Genomic DNA, 14,904 nt, shown 5'->3' with positions numbered 1-14,904 from the left:
CTGGCTTTACAAAACGCAATAAAACGACTTTTAATCAAGAAAAATAAATATTTTCTGAGTGTGTTCCAGAAGATCTACACTACACAAATTAAGCAAATATTATTTGCAGTTAGGCTGTTGAATATTTCGCAGCTTTCTATTGTTAAAAAAGGTGGAAGTGTAGAGGTTTACCATGGCTTTTGGGAACTGGTTTTTATACCAATTATCATTTCCATTAAAAAAAATCAAATATATAAATTAAAAATGCACTTCCTTCACAAAGATCTTGCAATCCCCAAGAAAAAGTCTAGTAACCTCAATAGGAGTTTGACTTTTAAACCATTTAATTATTTGCATTGGTTTGTTGTCTGTAATAATGTTATTGATATTTAAGTTAAAGGAAAACAAAGTACAGCTGAACACAACAAACATTTAACAAAGTACTACTCTCTTTCAGTAAAGAATTTACGTACATGAGACCTTTTTAAAACATCACTCTATTCAAATTTGAGCTTTGGATTGTTGACAGATACGTAATGATATGCGACAACCAACAAAAATAGAGTGATTCCAAGCATGTTAGCAAACACTGCCAGTTGTACGTCAGTAATCATTTTGCTTGCTTTTATGTACAAAAATATTAAATAATACCAATCTGGTAAAGCCTATTATCATACAAGTGGTAACATATATAAGACGTTTTACTAGCCTACAAAACAGTAAGTAGCCTATACACAAGTATAAGTTAAATAAAAATTTTTTAAATGTTATAGCCTGTAGTTTCAACATTAAGTACATATATCTTTTGAGAAGTTAGCCTAAGTTGTTTGGCTCTACCTCACACAATTCTTCCCAACAATAGAAAATTACAGTACAAAAATGGCAGGGTAGCAAGACAGTTCAAAAAGCTTAATTTTTGTTTGTCACTGACACACTTAATAAAGCGCAGACATACAATTACTGCATAAAATCTGTTAAACGGACGAACGCAGCCTATCAGTTTGTTGTTTAGTAGATAGGCGTGCTAAACCTACCATTAAACTAGTCAGCTTTTTGCAAGTTGCCACGAATCACAAAACAGTCCAATTGGTGGCAGAAATTCTGTCTTTCTAAATATTCATCGACATCTCATATGGAGAACCTTATGTAAAAAAAGGGCTTGCTTATTTGCGAGTTTTGTTAGCTTACTACAAGCAAGGTCAATACATTACTCCTGGTAGTGTATAAAAGTTCTAATCACCACACTGCCTCAGTCGTTTACAATTAACATTACTGTCTTGTGTATTTTTACATTTGTTTTATTTTTTACGTCTATTGGCTTGGCTCGTAATATTTGTATGTAAGATTTAGCCATGCTAACCGTTATTCATTGTCTTCAAGGCGTGAAATTTCTTGTTGTAAACCAATGTATGCTTAAGCTTTATTTCATATAACTTAATAAACATTCTTATGCATACGTGTGGTCCGAAAAAACTCATAAATATTGCAAGCCACTAAATCACATTTTCCTTCCTCGAAGCACTCCGGAATAGCTTGGAATGAATTTGAGTAAAAACGTAGCTTACTTACAGCCGTATGAATCCTTGGGATGAGTGTTCGGAGTGCCACCCTTGATTTTGAGTAGTCACTACTACTTGCTTTCAATTTAGTCAATAAGTTATAATAAGTTAAGTAACTAGATTAATAGAGTCTACTGAAGATGATGGGAATACTTGCTTTTAATTGGGAAAGTGCGTGATAAAAAGCACAAATTCTGACAAAATAAAATTGGGTGAAAAATTGATGTAAAATAGTTGGAAACAAAAGCCGTCAAACAAGGTTGAAGCTGCGAAAACATAGGCTAGTAAAGCATTGAATAAAGACAGTTAAAGGGAGTGATTACAGGTCGATATATCAAGAGTATTAAGTTGGAAGATGTGGTTGGGTGGATCCTGATGAGTTCAAACTTCTTTTCCAGTCCTGTTTCAACAACGAAAAAAACGACTGGACTGGAAAATTCGATGTGGTATGAAGGACAGTCAAGGAGGTGTCTCGATACAACTTGTCCGATATCTTGGCATTGACCTTGTGCTGAACTCATCTTGTTTTAACATTTCTTCATGTCTGTCCAATACAAAAAGCGGTGCATGTGCATTACAAGTTATATACCACCACCCTGACTTTTACGTCTTGATTGCCCCATATATTTGAAGTGATGACCAATGCTGGAGGTCTTGCTGGTGAAGTTATGTTTCATACGTCGGCCCATTCCGCACTCGATAAAACTCCGGATCTCGTTTTTGACGTGTCTCCAATGTAAGAAAGCTGAATGAAGGACTACATTGGCCCGCTTTTGTTCTGGGTGAGCACTTCGGCTATGAATTTGATTTTGAAATTGTCCAAGATTCTCTTAAAGTGAGAATTAATTTTAGTTGGAAAGCCATTACTTCGAAGTCGGTTACTTGCCGTTGCCCATGGCGGTGCTTGTGCTGCATATAGGCTACTATGAGCTCTATACATCAGAGTTAACATCCAGTTGGTTTTTACACTTCTTTTTTATGAATACAATAGCCACATTGCTATCAAACTTTTCATTGCGAGCTAAAATACAATTTTGTAATAATACCAAACTTGTAAAAGTATTTGCAAGCACTGCATTCGGCTGAAGTCATTCTTAAAAAAATCTTTTGCATCAGAAAACAAAACAGCGGCCGTGGATCGACGTTGTAATTTCGTGTATTTCGAATACAGCAAATGAACAGGAAAATACCTTAAAATTTGATAGGTTTATAGCATATCTTTCGGCAGAATAAAACGAGTTCTATTAAGCGCTGAAATCCTTTGATTACTGTTAGGAAATACTACAGTTATATGACCAGCCTTAGACTTGTCACTTTCAGGAAGTATCTTACGATATTCTGAAACAAAAAAGTACAGTATTTTAAACACAACACATACATTCGACTGACCACGATATTACACCAATGCGTAGTTGCAAAGATGATCAAACCACGAACACTCTTTTAAACTAGTTTGTTAGTATCATTCTATAATCTTCCATAATCCTGATTATTATTTGTGATCTTATCAGAATAAAATGCTTTTCAATTGGTATGGGCGAAAATAACACAAGGGTGTAATCTCGTTTTAACGTAGCCTTGCATTTAGTTTTGTGTATAATTATTGTTGTCATTAAAAAGTGGCAGTTCAAAACGCAGAAATTAAATTTTACCTGATTTTTGGCATGTTGTTGAATGAAGAGTAGGTAAAATTATATGATGATCATCTTTTTCAGGTACGAGCGCCGCATCTTCGTTAGAGGTAGAACTTGTAGTGGAAGCATATAGTGGTAAAGTGTTAAAAATAGAGGTACTATCTTGAGTGATACTGGGAACATTTGTGGCAATTCCTGATAATTGATTTTCATCAAGAACTACTTTACAAGTTCTCATTTCTTCCTTATCAGCACGTTGTTTGACAACAGCTGTTAAGGAGGTTGAAGTATCTTTGAAATTGTTGGTTGTCTCCGGATCAGATATAGGTTCGGAAACGATAGCGGCATTAACACCGTCTGCGGGTGCATTTGGATCACCAACTATCTGAACTAAATAATTGGTACCATCTATTTCCAGTGTAGCATAAGAATACTGATCTGAGTTATCTTTCTCCACTTGCGGATTGTTGGTTGGATCAGAGCAGTTTAACCACAGGGTGGAATTGTGTGCAGTATTACCAAGCAATGAAACTTCAAGCTCAGACGTGCAGAGTGTGCCACCGTCAATATAAAGTTGCCCGTCTTCTACTTTTTCTGGGCGTTGGACATCAAGATTTGGTTTAGGTAGTGTTGTAGTGTTATTTGTAGATGTGCTGTTCTCACCACGATCAGTGGTAGGCACTGTACAGCCTTCTTGAGATACGATTAATGGTTGAAAACGCTGAGCACCATCTTCATCGTTTGGTATGATCAACTTAAAAGAAGTGTATTATTTAAGTTAACATGTACTACTATTCCAGGCATTAAACTAAAATTATTTACTGAATATACCAAATAAAATGAGAGCCTATGAATCGAATATGTAGCACCTGCGGACTATGTTGACTGTTAACCACGACACAGGACGGCGTAATAGTATCTGCAGGAAGCACTACAACAGTGGAGAAGTTTTTAGATGAAGTTGATGGGACCTAGAGCAAGCATTTGTAGAGAACAGGTTTATCAATCAATAACATACACCTTAAAGTTAGTTTAAGGACCTGTAATTAACCCTTGAAAAACCACACAAGTCATGGCATAATTACATATCGATGAAATATTTAACATGCTTGGAATAATATGCATAAATATACCCACCTCTGATGATTGCTTCTCTTTTTCTTCCATTGAAGTATGACTACTATGCTGGTGATCTACAACATTACCAGTTAGCAACAACTTGTTAACAACTTCGATTTTAAATCTAATAACTTCTATTAAATATTACTCACACAAAACATACTCCAAAGTCATTTTGCCTTTAACCCAAATATACCTTAAAAAGGATTTATGTGTTTTTATGTCATGTATGCGATGCTTGAACTAAAATTAGATGAGAGAAGATTACCAGTTGCCTCTTCATACTGGACATTATCTCCATTTGATTTGCTCATATCTTTATGAACTCGTCGTTTATGAATTATCAATGAACTTGTTTGGCGAAATGTTTTTCCACAGTTATCACATGAATACGGCTTCACAACAGAATGTACAATCTACAAAAAGTAAAATATAATTATTTCACACAATATGTTTCTTTAATAAAAAGTGCTTGAAATGTTTCTAAGCACTGTCCTAATATATTTCAATTGTTAATATTATTTTGTCCAAAACTCGGTCTAGGATACCTGATGCTTGTAAAGTGATGAATATTCAGTAAACTGCTTTCCACAATTGTCCACCAAGCATACATAGGGTTTTTCTCCTAACAAGCATGCTTTGATTACTTGAGATTTTGCATACATGCTTTTGTTTTGCGAAATTTAATGCTACTATTAAGCATTTCAAACTTAACTTAAAAAATAATTGCAATCTACAAACCGGTGTGTATTCGAACATGATTTTTGTAATTGGTAATATTTGAAAATGATTTCACGCATGCTGGATATGGGCATTTGTAGGGACGTTCTCCAGTATGTGTACGAATATGAACTTTGCAGATATTGGAAGTGGTAAATGCCTGTATGTAAGGAACATTGTCAATGAATCGTAATTAAACCAAAACTAGGTTCCTCTACAAAGCAAGATTAATCACACTGGGAAAATAGTTTTCCAATGGTAAGTAAACCTACAGTTTAACCTTTCATCTGCCTTACATAGAATAATTTAATAAGCTTGTGCATGTATGATGTAAATGTAACAAAATATAACTTACCTTCCCACAACCTTCAAAGGGGCATTTAAATGGTTTAACTCCAGTGTGAGTTCGAATGTGTTTTTGCAGATCACCTGATGTTTTAAAAGCTTTGTTGCATGAAGACTGTGGACAGGGGTATGGTTTTTCACCTACATAAAACATCTGGTAAACATGCTATTAAAAGGATCTATTGCTATTAAAAGGATTTTTTTTTAACTTTTAATACAGTGGTTCTCAAACTGTGGTACGCGTACCACTAGTGGTACGCGAGAGCTTTTTAAGTGGTACCGCGTACCGCTGAACATGATTTTCCATGTGCTGTGAGTAATGTGTTGCCCCGGATAGACAAGCTTGTGCAGAAGAAACAGTTGCTTCTATCAAATTAAATTGTGTTTTCTTGCTATTCATTGGTGTTATGGTATAGTAATAACGGTAATAACTAATAAATACCGGTACATTTGAGTAAAATAAGTCATTCAGGAGCCAGGTGGTACGCAGTGTAGCAAAAAAAACGAATGAGTGGTACGCGATCGCAAAAAGTTTGAGAAACACTGTTTTAATAGAATCTTTGTATGAAGAAATTAGTGGTTTGAAGTTACCTGTATGCACCCGTACATGTGACTTTAATGCGTAGCTGGTGGTAAAAACTTTAGTGCAATTTTTCCATTTACAAACAAAAGGTTTCTCGCCAGTATGTGTCCTTTTATGAACCTGTGAATTAAACATGATCGAAAAATTTAATGGTAATTCTTATGCTGTAGCCTATTATTGACAAACATAAAAACTATTTAAGGAAAATCAACAATGATTAATTATTATTATTAGCAGTCTATTCACAGTCACTTATAGATTGCCTGCAGTTGCTATGGGCAAACAATCAATTTACATAAATCACAAAAATTCATGACTTCTTACCATTTATTTTTATGCAAAACAACAAAATATTTAAATAATTAATGAGATTAAAATCAAATAATAAAATTTCTTATAAAATGTACAATATCTAAAAATCACACTACAATATAATCAGTAAATATTTGACCTTTAAATGATGAGCTGTTGAGTACATTTTTTTGCAATTAGCATGATCACATTTAAAACTCTGCATTGGTTGAGACTGAAAAAACAAAGTATACCATCAAAAAACGCACGAAGTGAAGATACTGCAGCAAGCATTGCAGAAATTTAATATTAAGTTATTCTAATTCAATCTCATTAGAAACTGACTTAACAACTAGCAGAAAATTTACCATGTTTTTATCAAAAATGTTCTACGCAAAACGGCACAAGTCATGTAATGAAAATGCAAGAAATAGCATGGGGAAAAATATAAAATTTTTAGAAACAAATTTCGGCAACAAAATGTTGGATCCACAAAAATGATACAAAATCGGTCAATTACGACTCCGAGAATCAAAATCCTGGACAGTGTACAACAATTGTAACAAGTAAATGTCTTTTTATGTTTAGAGACAATATAGATAAATATTGACTTACTTCAATTTCAGTTTCTTGTGCAACTGTGGGAAGAGTAGCGGAAATAATAATGGTATTGTTATTGGAATCAGAGCCTTGGTCATCTGCATCATCAGCATCTATCTGTAAAACAAACATTACATATATATCTATAAATATACAGACTATAAAACAAAACAATACTTGCACTGTGTCTTTAAATAGTTACGGGACCAACCAGACCATATTGCTTTACGCATAAATCTGGGTTTGGTGGCTGTTAACAAGTATACAGTGAGACCTCGTTAATCCGGACCACTTCGTTTCGTCAAAAAATGTCGGTTTAGCGGGGTATCCGGATTATCGGAAAGTAAAAAATCAATCAATCTTGCAAATGCAGTACCGTGTTCAAAACGCAGTATGCACCTTACTCCAATTCTAAGTACCGAGTTTCTGGCTGGACAGCAACTAAAATAAAATTATATTTTTTGTACGATCCGACCCAGTGTCAAACCCCAGAACCACCGTATTAAAGACGAATGCTCTAAGCCAGAAGTGACGAACATGCGGCCGCAAATCGGTTAGACAACCGCTCTTGCATGGCGAAGCATTCCGGCGGGACCAGCAGTCTTGAACTTTCTTTGACCTGTTTCTAATCTTTGCGCAATGCGATATCAAAAGCTGATAGTACGATTGAGTTGCAGCAGTATGTCTTCAATAGATTGCCGCACTCAACCGATGTACTGTAGATGGTGGCTCTGATGAAGGCATACTGAATAGCACAGCTAAATTTTTTTACAAACCGCAATGCTGTACAGTACTGTACTTTTGAATCAATAAAGACCGCAACGTTATTATGCGTAGATAATCGGCTATTGTTTCGTCAACTAACTACATACTGTATTAGGACAATCGTGAATCATTTTCGCTTAACTGTTAATAATCTGGTTTATCGGATTTTATTGCTATTGATTTAGCACATTTGTTCCAAAACTTTTGTGTCGGAGTCGGACAGCGGGGTTTCCGGATTAAAGGGGTAAAATGCATAGGAAGAAATCCGTTCCCGGCAGTTTTGTGTCGGATAGCGGGGATTCCGGTTCATCGGGGTCCGGATTAACGAGGTCTCACTGTATTATGATCACCTTACTTTTTAAAGTTTTTCTTTATAAGTTGATTATTTTACAGTTTCCAGTTTGAAACATCACAAACTTTATCAGAAGAACTGGTTTTGTTAGACATAATTACTGTTTTTTATAACATCCCCTTTTGTTTAAGGAGGTTACAATGATTATTACAGATTTTTAACATGCTGAAGTTGAGGTCGTTAATGTAACTCTTAAAACTGCTTTTTGTTAGCACAATGAAACTTCAGCTAATTGTTTATTCATCTTCATCATCATATCTAAATCTTCAAAACATAAATGAAGGATACCAAGTCAAACGATACAAGAATAATAGCCCAGAACTGGGCATGACCAAAAGTTTTAAAATAAATAAAAACGAAGTACTTTCTGCTTTCAAACTATCCATATTACTTATGCGGCTTCAACATAAACTTTATTAAAACTTGGTGGGCTTGTGACATGGTTGGGAGTAAATGTGAAAATTTTTCTCTAATTTCAATTTCTTAATCAGAAGTTAATTTTTTTGTTAAAGATTGGAATGTTTACTTGTTGATGAATTTTGTTTAATTTTATGTAAGCGTGTATATTTCAACATGACTCATTCAGCAAAAATTAAGGAAAAATGTCAAAAAATGCATTTTCGTTTTTTAATAACTCTATTTCAGTTTTTGCTTTCAAATTCTGTGAGTAGAAAACAGCAGTCCTTTTCAATGTACAAAGTGGGCCTGGCTTACATATAGTTCCAGCCATAGCATAGGCTGTAAATACCAATCACATAACTACAACTACATAAATTAAACACAACCTGAACTTGTAAGGCAGGTGCGCTTGCAAAATCTGCATGAGCATCATAAATTTTTAAAAAATTAACAGCCAGAAGAATAGGAAAACCTGAAAAATTTTTCTTGTGCTTGTGAGGTGACAACAAAATTCCTTTACAACATTTTACAAAAAGAACATGAGTCTTCTTTGAGTGTGTTCTTGATTCATAACAAACTTACTAAGTTCTACAATGGTATTACTTTGCATATATCCACTACAAACTAGTACTAACGTTATAAATATTGTATCTAATGGTGATATTGCAAGTGTTTTCAAAATTTATGGTACATTAAAAATCGCTCATAAATACTGCTACTTTAATGACATTTCCTGTATAATGACACCTGTTGCATAGTTCCGTTTGCAAACCATAATATGTTTTAAATTGAAATAACTTTACCTATAACAAATTTGTGTGTAAAAAGTAAAAACACTTTCACTACAGAGACACCACATTTCCGACCCTTAAGCTGAAAATTTTGATATTAAAATGATGTCAACTTAATAAGCGCACTGAGTGAGGTGATGCGATATGGGAGGGTAAACTATTTTATCTACTGTAATACTAAAGCAAAGTAGAAAAGACAATTGAAAAGGCTTTGCTTTTAACATGTAATAAAAATGCAGTGTGATGGTTGCTAGGCTAGTTCAAAGACCAAGTTTTCACATAACTGTGATCTCACATAACTGCGTTTTAAACTAGATTAATTCCTGTAAAATACTAGGTCAACAAATTGACAATTTATTACTAACCTAAATTCTGACAACGTTGCATAATAATGCATAGTCCTAGTATTGCCGATTCAACAACAATAGTAAGAGCATCTACAGCCATTTTCCTTTGACTTTGACCTTGACCTGGATTATAATGACTTTCGTTTATAGTGACACTTTTTCAGAGGTCCCGTCAGGTGTCATTATGGGTAATTTCTGCTGTACTACAAGCATCCCACGCATGTACATACTGTTATGAGCAATGCAGCTTTCAGCATTATTTTCAAAATGAAACTGCTTTGTGGAATAGTGACCAGAGTAGTGTTACGAAACCTTATCAAATTATTACATTGATGAAAATCTTATCACATTATTACATTGATGAAAATCTTATTACATTATTTGTCTTGTCTGTCTTACAACTAAACACCTGCATCATAAAATTTGAAAATGTGAAAGTCTTAATCCTATCAACAAAAGAAACTGCAAAAATTTAGTTAACTAGCCACTAGGTACCTACACACCTGATGATTGACAGGTTTAGCAGCACACTAACAGTTGTATTCACAGTACTGGCCAAGTAAAATTAGTAGCTAATGTATATCCTTAACTAAATCCTAAACATAATACATTCTTAAGGTTACATGCACAATAATTATGTTCCCAGATTAGCTGTAAACTTACATTCAAAGTTGGTACTCCTGAATGATATACATATGCAGTGGTGCCATTGCTTAGTTGAATAGGTTGTACAAATTCACTTGCATAGGAATCTGTAAAAATTTTCATTCAAGTTTCATTGTACACAATTACCATGTGTTAATCATTATTCATTACTTTCCAAAGTATTTGGACATAAGAAAACCTGGAATAAATTATTATTTTACGAGAAACTTTTTTTAGTGTACAAAGAAACTCATATTATTGCCAACATATACCATCTTTTAAATAGACTTGTACATTAAAACTTGTGAAAAAAAAACAATATATATATTGTTACACTCACAACGTTTCACACAATAGTCATTGCAAACTACCATAGTTAACTTTTCTAAAACTAAGTGTCGACTATTAATTCTTGTTATTTGATTTTGCCTTTACGAAACAAGTTCTTTTTTTGTATTTACTTTTACAGTGTTTTATAGTTCATCTTTACATATTATGTAGCAGACACATCTTTCTCACCTCTACATCTCACATTATAGCGCACAACACATTTGATAAGTTGATTTAAAATAACTTCTTACTAATATGATATCATTTGCTTTCAATTTTTGTCAGTATCAGCCATAAATTGTGTTAGTGCCTTGGCTGCCATTAACATAAAGGGAAAAGAAGTAGGCTTCTTCATAAATGTAACAAAAGTGATACTCTAAGCAGGTAGTTTTAAATGCTATCAGCAGCAAGCTTGGCAAATGCTTATAGACACTTTTATACCGAGTCTTGTTTTTATTATTATTTCACACTAAATAGATGACAGAAGATTCAGGGTCTCGGACCCTACCAGCTTGTTAAAATGTTTGGTTTCTTCATACCTGAGAAAAAAATTTCTTTGCAAAATTGCAATAAATCTGTGTGGAATAACGGTTGAAAACAATTGGTATAAGTTATCGATTTTGTTTATTCTTTATGAAGCTTATGAAAAACATTAACATTGAAGCGAAAGTAATGCTATGAATTTACAGTTTTGGCCGCTGAAATAAACATTGTCCTAAAATGTTGTTGTCATGTTCTCTGCCCTGTTAGCGTTATACGTTCTAGTCATACTAGTTATCTATAAAACAACAGCAAGGTACCGTTAGCTGTCAAATAAAACTAAGCCTTTTACCAAGTGATATTGCTAGCTTCTAACTTACTACATATTTTATGAAATGTTCCCAGTTATAAAAATGCCTTACACATGTTACAAACTATCTGTTGTTTTACTTTAAAAATATAGCAGTTTGGTTTCTGTAAATGAAAAATAGTTCCAGCAACAAATTTCTGCAAGGTATTTTTCTACATCAATTAAAATAACATTCTCGTTTGAAGCAAGCAACAGTCTGCCTAAACCCAAAAAACCTGTTGCAAATATCAGCTTTGGTGGTACAAGAAAAAACAATTGAAACCTTTTGCTTCATGAAATAAAAGTGATGTGCCTTCGTCCAGTTGAAAAGTTTGTCTGTCTTGAAATGAAGTCACTATGCCTGTGTTATTCATCCTTTCCTTCTTTTCACCTGAAAAATATACATTTTTGCAACTAACCATTCCCAATTTCGGAATAATTTCTTGTACCATAAATTTCTACCCAACTGAAATTTTGCAGGCCAATACCGATATGACTAAATTGCGTACATAGAAGTTACATAAATTTTGTTTACAGCAGGAAAACCAACCAAAGTTAAGTTTGAATATAGTTTTAAATAGAATAACGAAAACACAGTGACAGGACTAAAAATTAATTAAAAATTAAAAACAGAAAACTGTGGGCAAGAAAAAATTACTACTGAAAAAAAAATACTACTGAAAAAAAAATACTACTGACAGCGACGTGCATTCTCACAAAAGGTATTCTCATCTCATCTCATTCTCATAAATGTTAAAGGCAAAATGATTAAATATAATATTACTGTAAGTATGGTTAAAGCAACAATGTGCAAGGTGTATTCTAAGCTGCGCCACGTAACAGTTGATGTCATAATTCAATTGTTTTCCTTTGTATTAAATTAACCAAAAATTTATTTTAGAAAATTAGTACTCTTATGCGTAACTATATTGATCCTGGTGTGGTTATATGGTAGAAGCTTAATTTTTTTGACAATTCGGATATCATGAAAAAATGGCCTGGTCCCAAATTGTTTAAAATATGCAAAGTCTAATGCAATATAAAACAAATTTCAACTTACCAAGCAGATCAGCATTTTTAATGGATTTTTCGTGCATCACATTTAACTTGTGCAACGTTTCCGTTACTTCTTCATTATCATTTGCTTTGTTCTAAAATAAATCGTACTATCTAAAATAAACATTATATAGTTGCAAAGTTCCTAGCCAACCAGGGAGGAAAAAAGTTCACCCTGGAAATTCTTTATGTAAAGGATGCTAGTGGACTAGTAGTACTAGAAAGTAGATGTTTCTCAAAAAGTGACATTGGCCAACGACTATATACATATATATAAACAGTAGAACTCGCCTCATTGGCCTTTGCTTAATTCGGCAGTTTTGGCTAATTTGTTACAATTTTGTGGACACCTGCAGAGTTGTGTACAATTTAATGTTTGCCAGTTTGTTTAATTCAGTTCTGCGTAATTTCAGTTGTTTGATTACTTTGGCACCTTTTTCTCATTCCCAGAAACAATTTTGTTTGTCAAATTAGGCATTTTGATGTGAAATACGCATATAAGTAAGCTATGCTTACAACTCAATTGACGAAAGCATTGTAATTGTATAAATGCACAAGTTGGGAACATATTTTGATTGTGTATACTAGTATGTTTATATACAGTATAAGGAATTTATGAACTCATTTTAACTGATTGAATGCGTGTGTGTTGCCGTGTCAATGTGTAATTACTAATTACCTATTTGTATAATCCGGCAGTTCGCATAATCCAGTGTCAATTTAGTCAAGCTCTAGTCTAATCAAAAGGCGATTACAATTGAGGACTTGCTTGGTATCATTTGTCATTACCACGGGATCTATAAAATAATAAAAATTGGTGCGTTTCATAGTAACCTACCCTTGCAGAAGTGACCTCACTTGGTGAATTTACTGAATTAAATGCTAAACAAAGAAATTAATGATAATGGCATTTAGCATTCCAAGTGTTTTTCCAATCACCCTCTCTTTACTTAGATAACTAAACGGGATGTTTGCATCAAATCGGGAGGATATCCAAACCAAATTTTGTTGGAGTAATTCTACCGAGCACTACTGACGTGCTTTTTTCTCTTTATCGAAAACGAGATGAGTCGGATTCGAATCTGTCTTTAACGCTTATGTAAATGGGCTTACTGATACCAATGTTTCTTATAGTTCCATAACTAGTTTCACTAAATTTGCGTCGTTGTAAACGACAAACTAGTGACATCACATGATGTCACGCCGAACAGTCAGATATTCCGCGAAGCTGGCGACTATGCCACAATCACCTGGCATTTGTATATGACTCCTTGCTAGTTCCTTATCGTAACTAAGTCATGAATGCTAAGCATCAGAAATAAAACTCTATGAAACAAGGTAATATCCTTAAAAAATGATATATCTACTTCTGGTGGTAAGTTTACTCTACTTTAGGTGGTAAGTCGAGTGGGTCATACATGTAGGGATCACAGAGATAAAATTTTAAAACTTACCATTTTCCATTACTTCAAACTCACATCAGTCAAATAAAAGAAAACAAATATTACACTTCCAGCAGGAAAATGTTTAGGGGTCTATTTTATTAACAAGTCAATTAGCACTTTTTCACTTTTCTAACTTTTACCTCTTTTCCTTTTTCTTTTTCTTTTTACTTTACTAACTTTTTCCAAATACTGTAATCGTATACAATTCACAGCTCTATTGCTATTTAAGCTAGTCCAATACTTATTAATAAACAGGTTCATACATATAAAAAAATGTCTGAGCCAAACACTAAGTTGAGCTGCATAGCCTTGGCAATAACCTCAGCAATCATAAAAAAGCAATAAACGACAGTGTGTTGGCATTCAAATAAAAATTAAGTCAGAATTTTCTACATGATGTTGCCACAAAATATCAGTCAAAAGGTTATACTTACAAGTGAAGCCACCAAATATGTGGAGATTCCATCAGCATCTTTATTATTCTCAAATCTATTACAATCCATTCAAACTTAAAACAACTACATTTAAAATACTGAAATAACTAAACACTAACAATAATGAGCAACTAGCACGCCATCCATTGGAAAGGTGCACGTATTTGAAATTTGAACAAGATCATTGGAAATGTAATTTAACTGAATCCTTTCACATTAACAAGCATGTTTATTAATGACAAAAATGATACCTTGTTTTCACCAATTTATTCTAAGTTTTTCGCTTGATTATAACTTGCAACACCAAATTTTTATGTTTTTAAAATATTGTTATTTTATTTTGTGGTTTCCCAATACTGTACTCAACATTTTATTTTTTCGTTAATATCACTGTATTAGCTAAGCAGGCTATGCACCATTATCAGTGGGAACACTAGATCAAAACCGGTAAAACTTATTTTGAGGCAGTAGTATAGTGCAACGAAAGACATTACGCTATATATATATATATGTTGTTGAGCTGTTCCTGATCCACGACTGCGGCTAAATTGGTACTATTTTATTGGAAAATAACATGTTCTGAAGCACAGGCATAACTTGAGGAGAGACGTCTCAGAACAGCTTCTGTATGCCTCCTTGTCTAAAAGACAACTGAATCGAAATGCGAACAGTTAATAAAAA

General features: G+C 33.6%; 1 protein-coding gene across 1 annotated transcript; it reads right to left on the bottom strand.

The window, feature by feature from the left end:
* Positions 1-2,676: 2,676 nt before the first annotated feature.
* Positions 2,677-14,371, bottom strand: LOC143450131 (uncharacterized). The gene is made up of 15 exons (XM_076950556.1): positions 14,224-14,371; positions 12,349-12,439; positions 11,572-11,679; positions 10,148-10,236; positions 6,846-6,947; positions 6,391-6,465; positions 5,948-6,059; positions 5,367-5,497; positions 5,033-5,171; positions 4,840-4,916; positions 4,560-4,707; positions 4,310-4,365; positions 4,042-4,143; positions 3,191-3,926; positions 2,677-2,876 (listed from the first exon to the last, which is right to left on the bottom strand). The coding sequence occupies exons 1-15, from the start codon at positions 14,290-14,292 to the stop codon at positions 2,746-2,748; spliced, it is 2,166 nt and encodes a 721-aa protein (XP_076806671.1). The 5' UTR covers positions 14,293-14,371; the 3' UTR covers positions 2,677-2,745.
* Between the last annotated feature and the right edge of the window lie 533 nt (positions 14,372-14,904).

The sequence above is a fragment of the Clavelina lepadiformis genome, chromosome 3 (assembly GCF_947623445.1).
Source record: "Clavelina lepadiformis chromosome 3, kaClaLepa1.1, whole genome shotgun sequence".
Lineage (NCBI taxonomy): Eukaryota > Metazoa > Chordata > Ascidiacea > Aplousobranchia > Clavelinidae > Clavelina > Clavelina lepadiformis.
The sequence above is the reverse complement of the archived record's forward strand: the minus strand, read 5'-3'. Positions and strand labels throughout refer to the sequence as shown.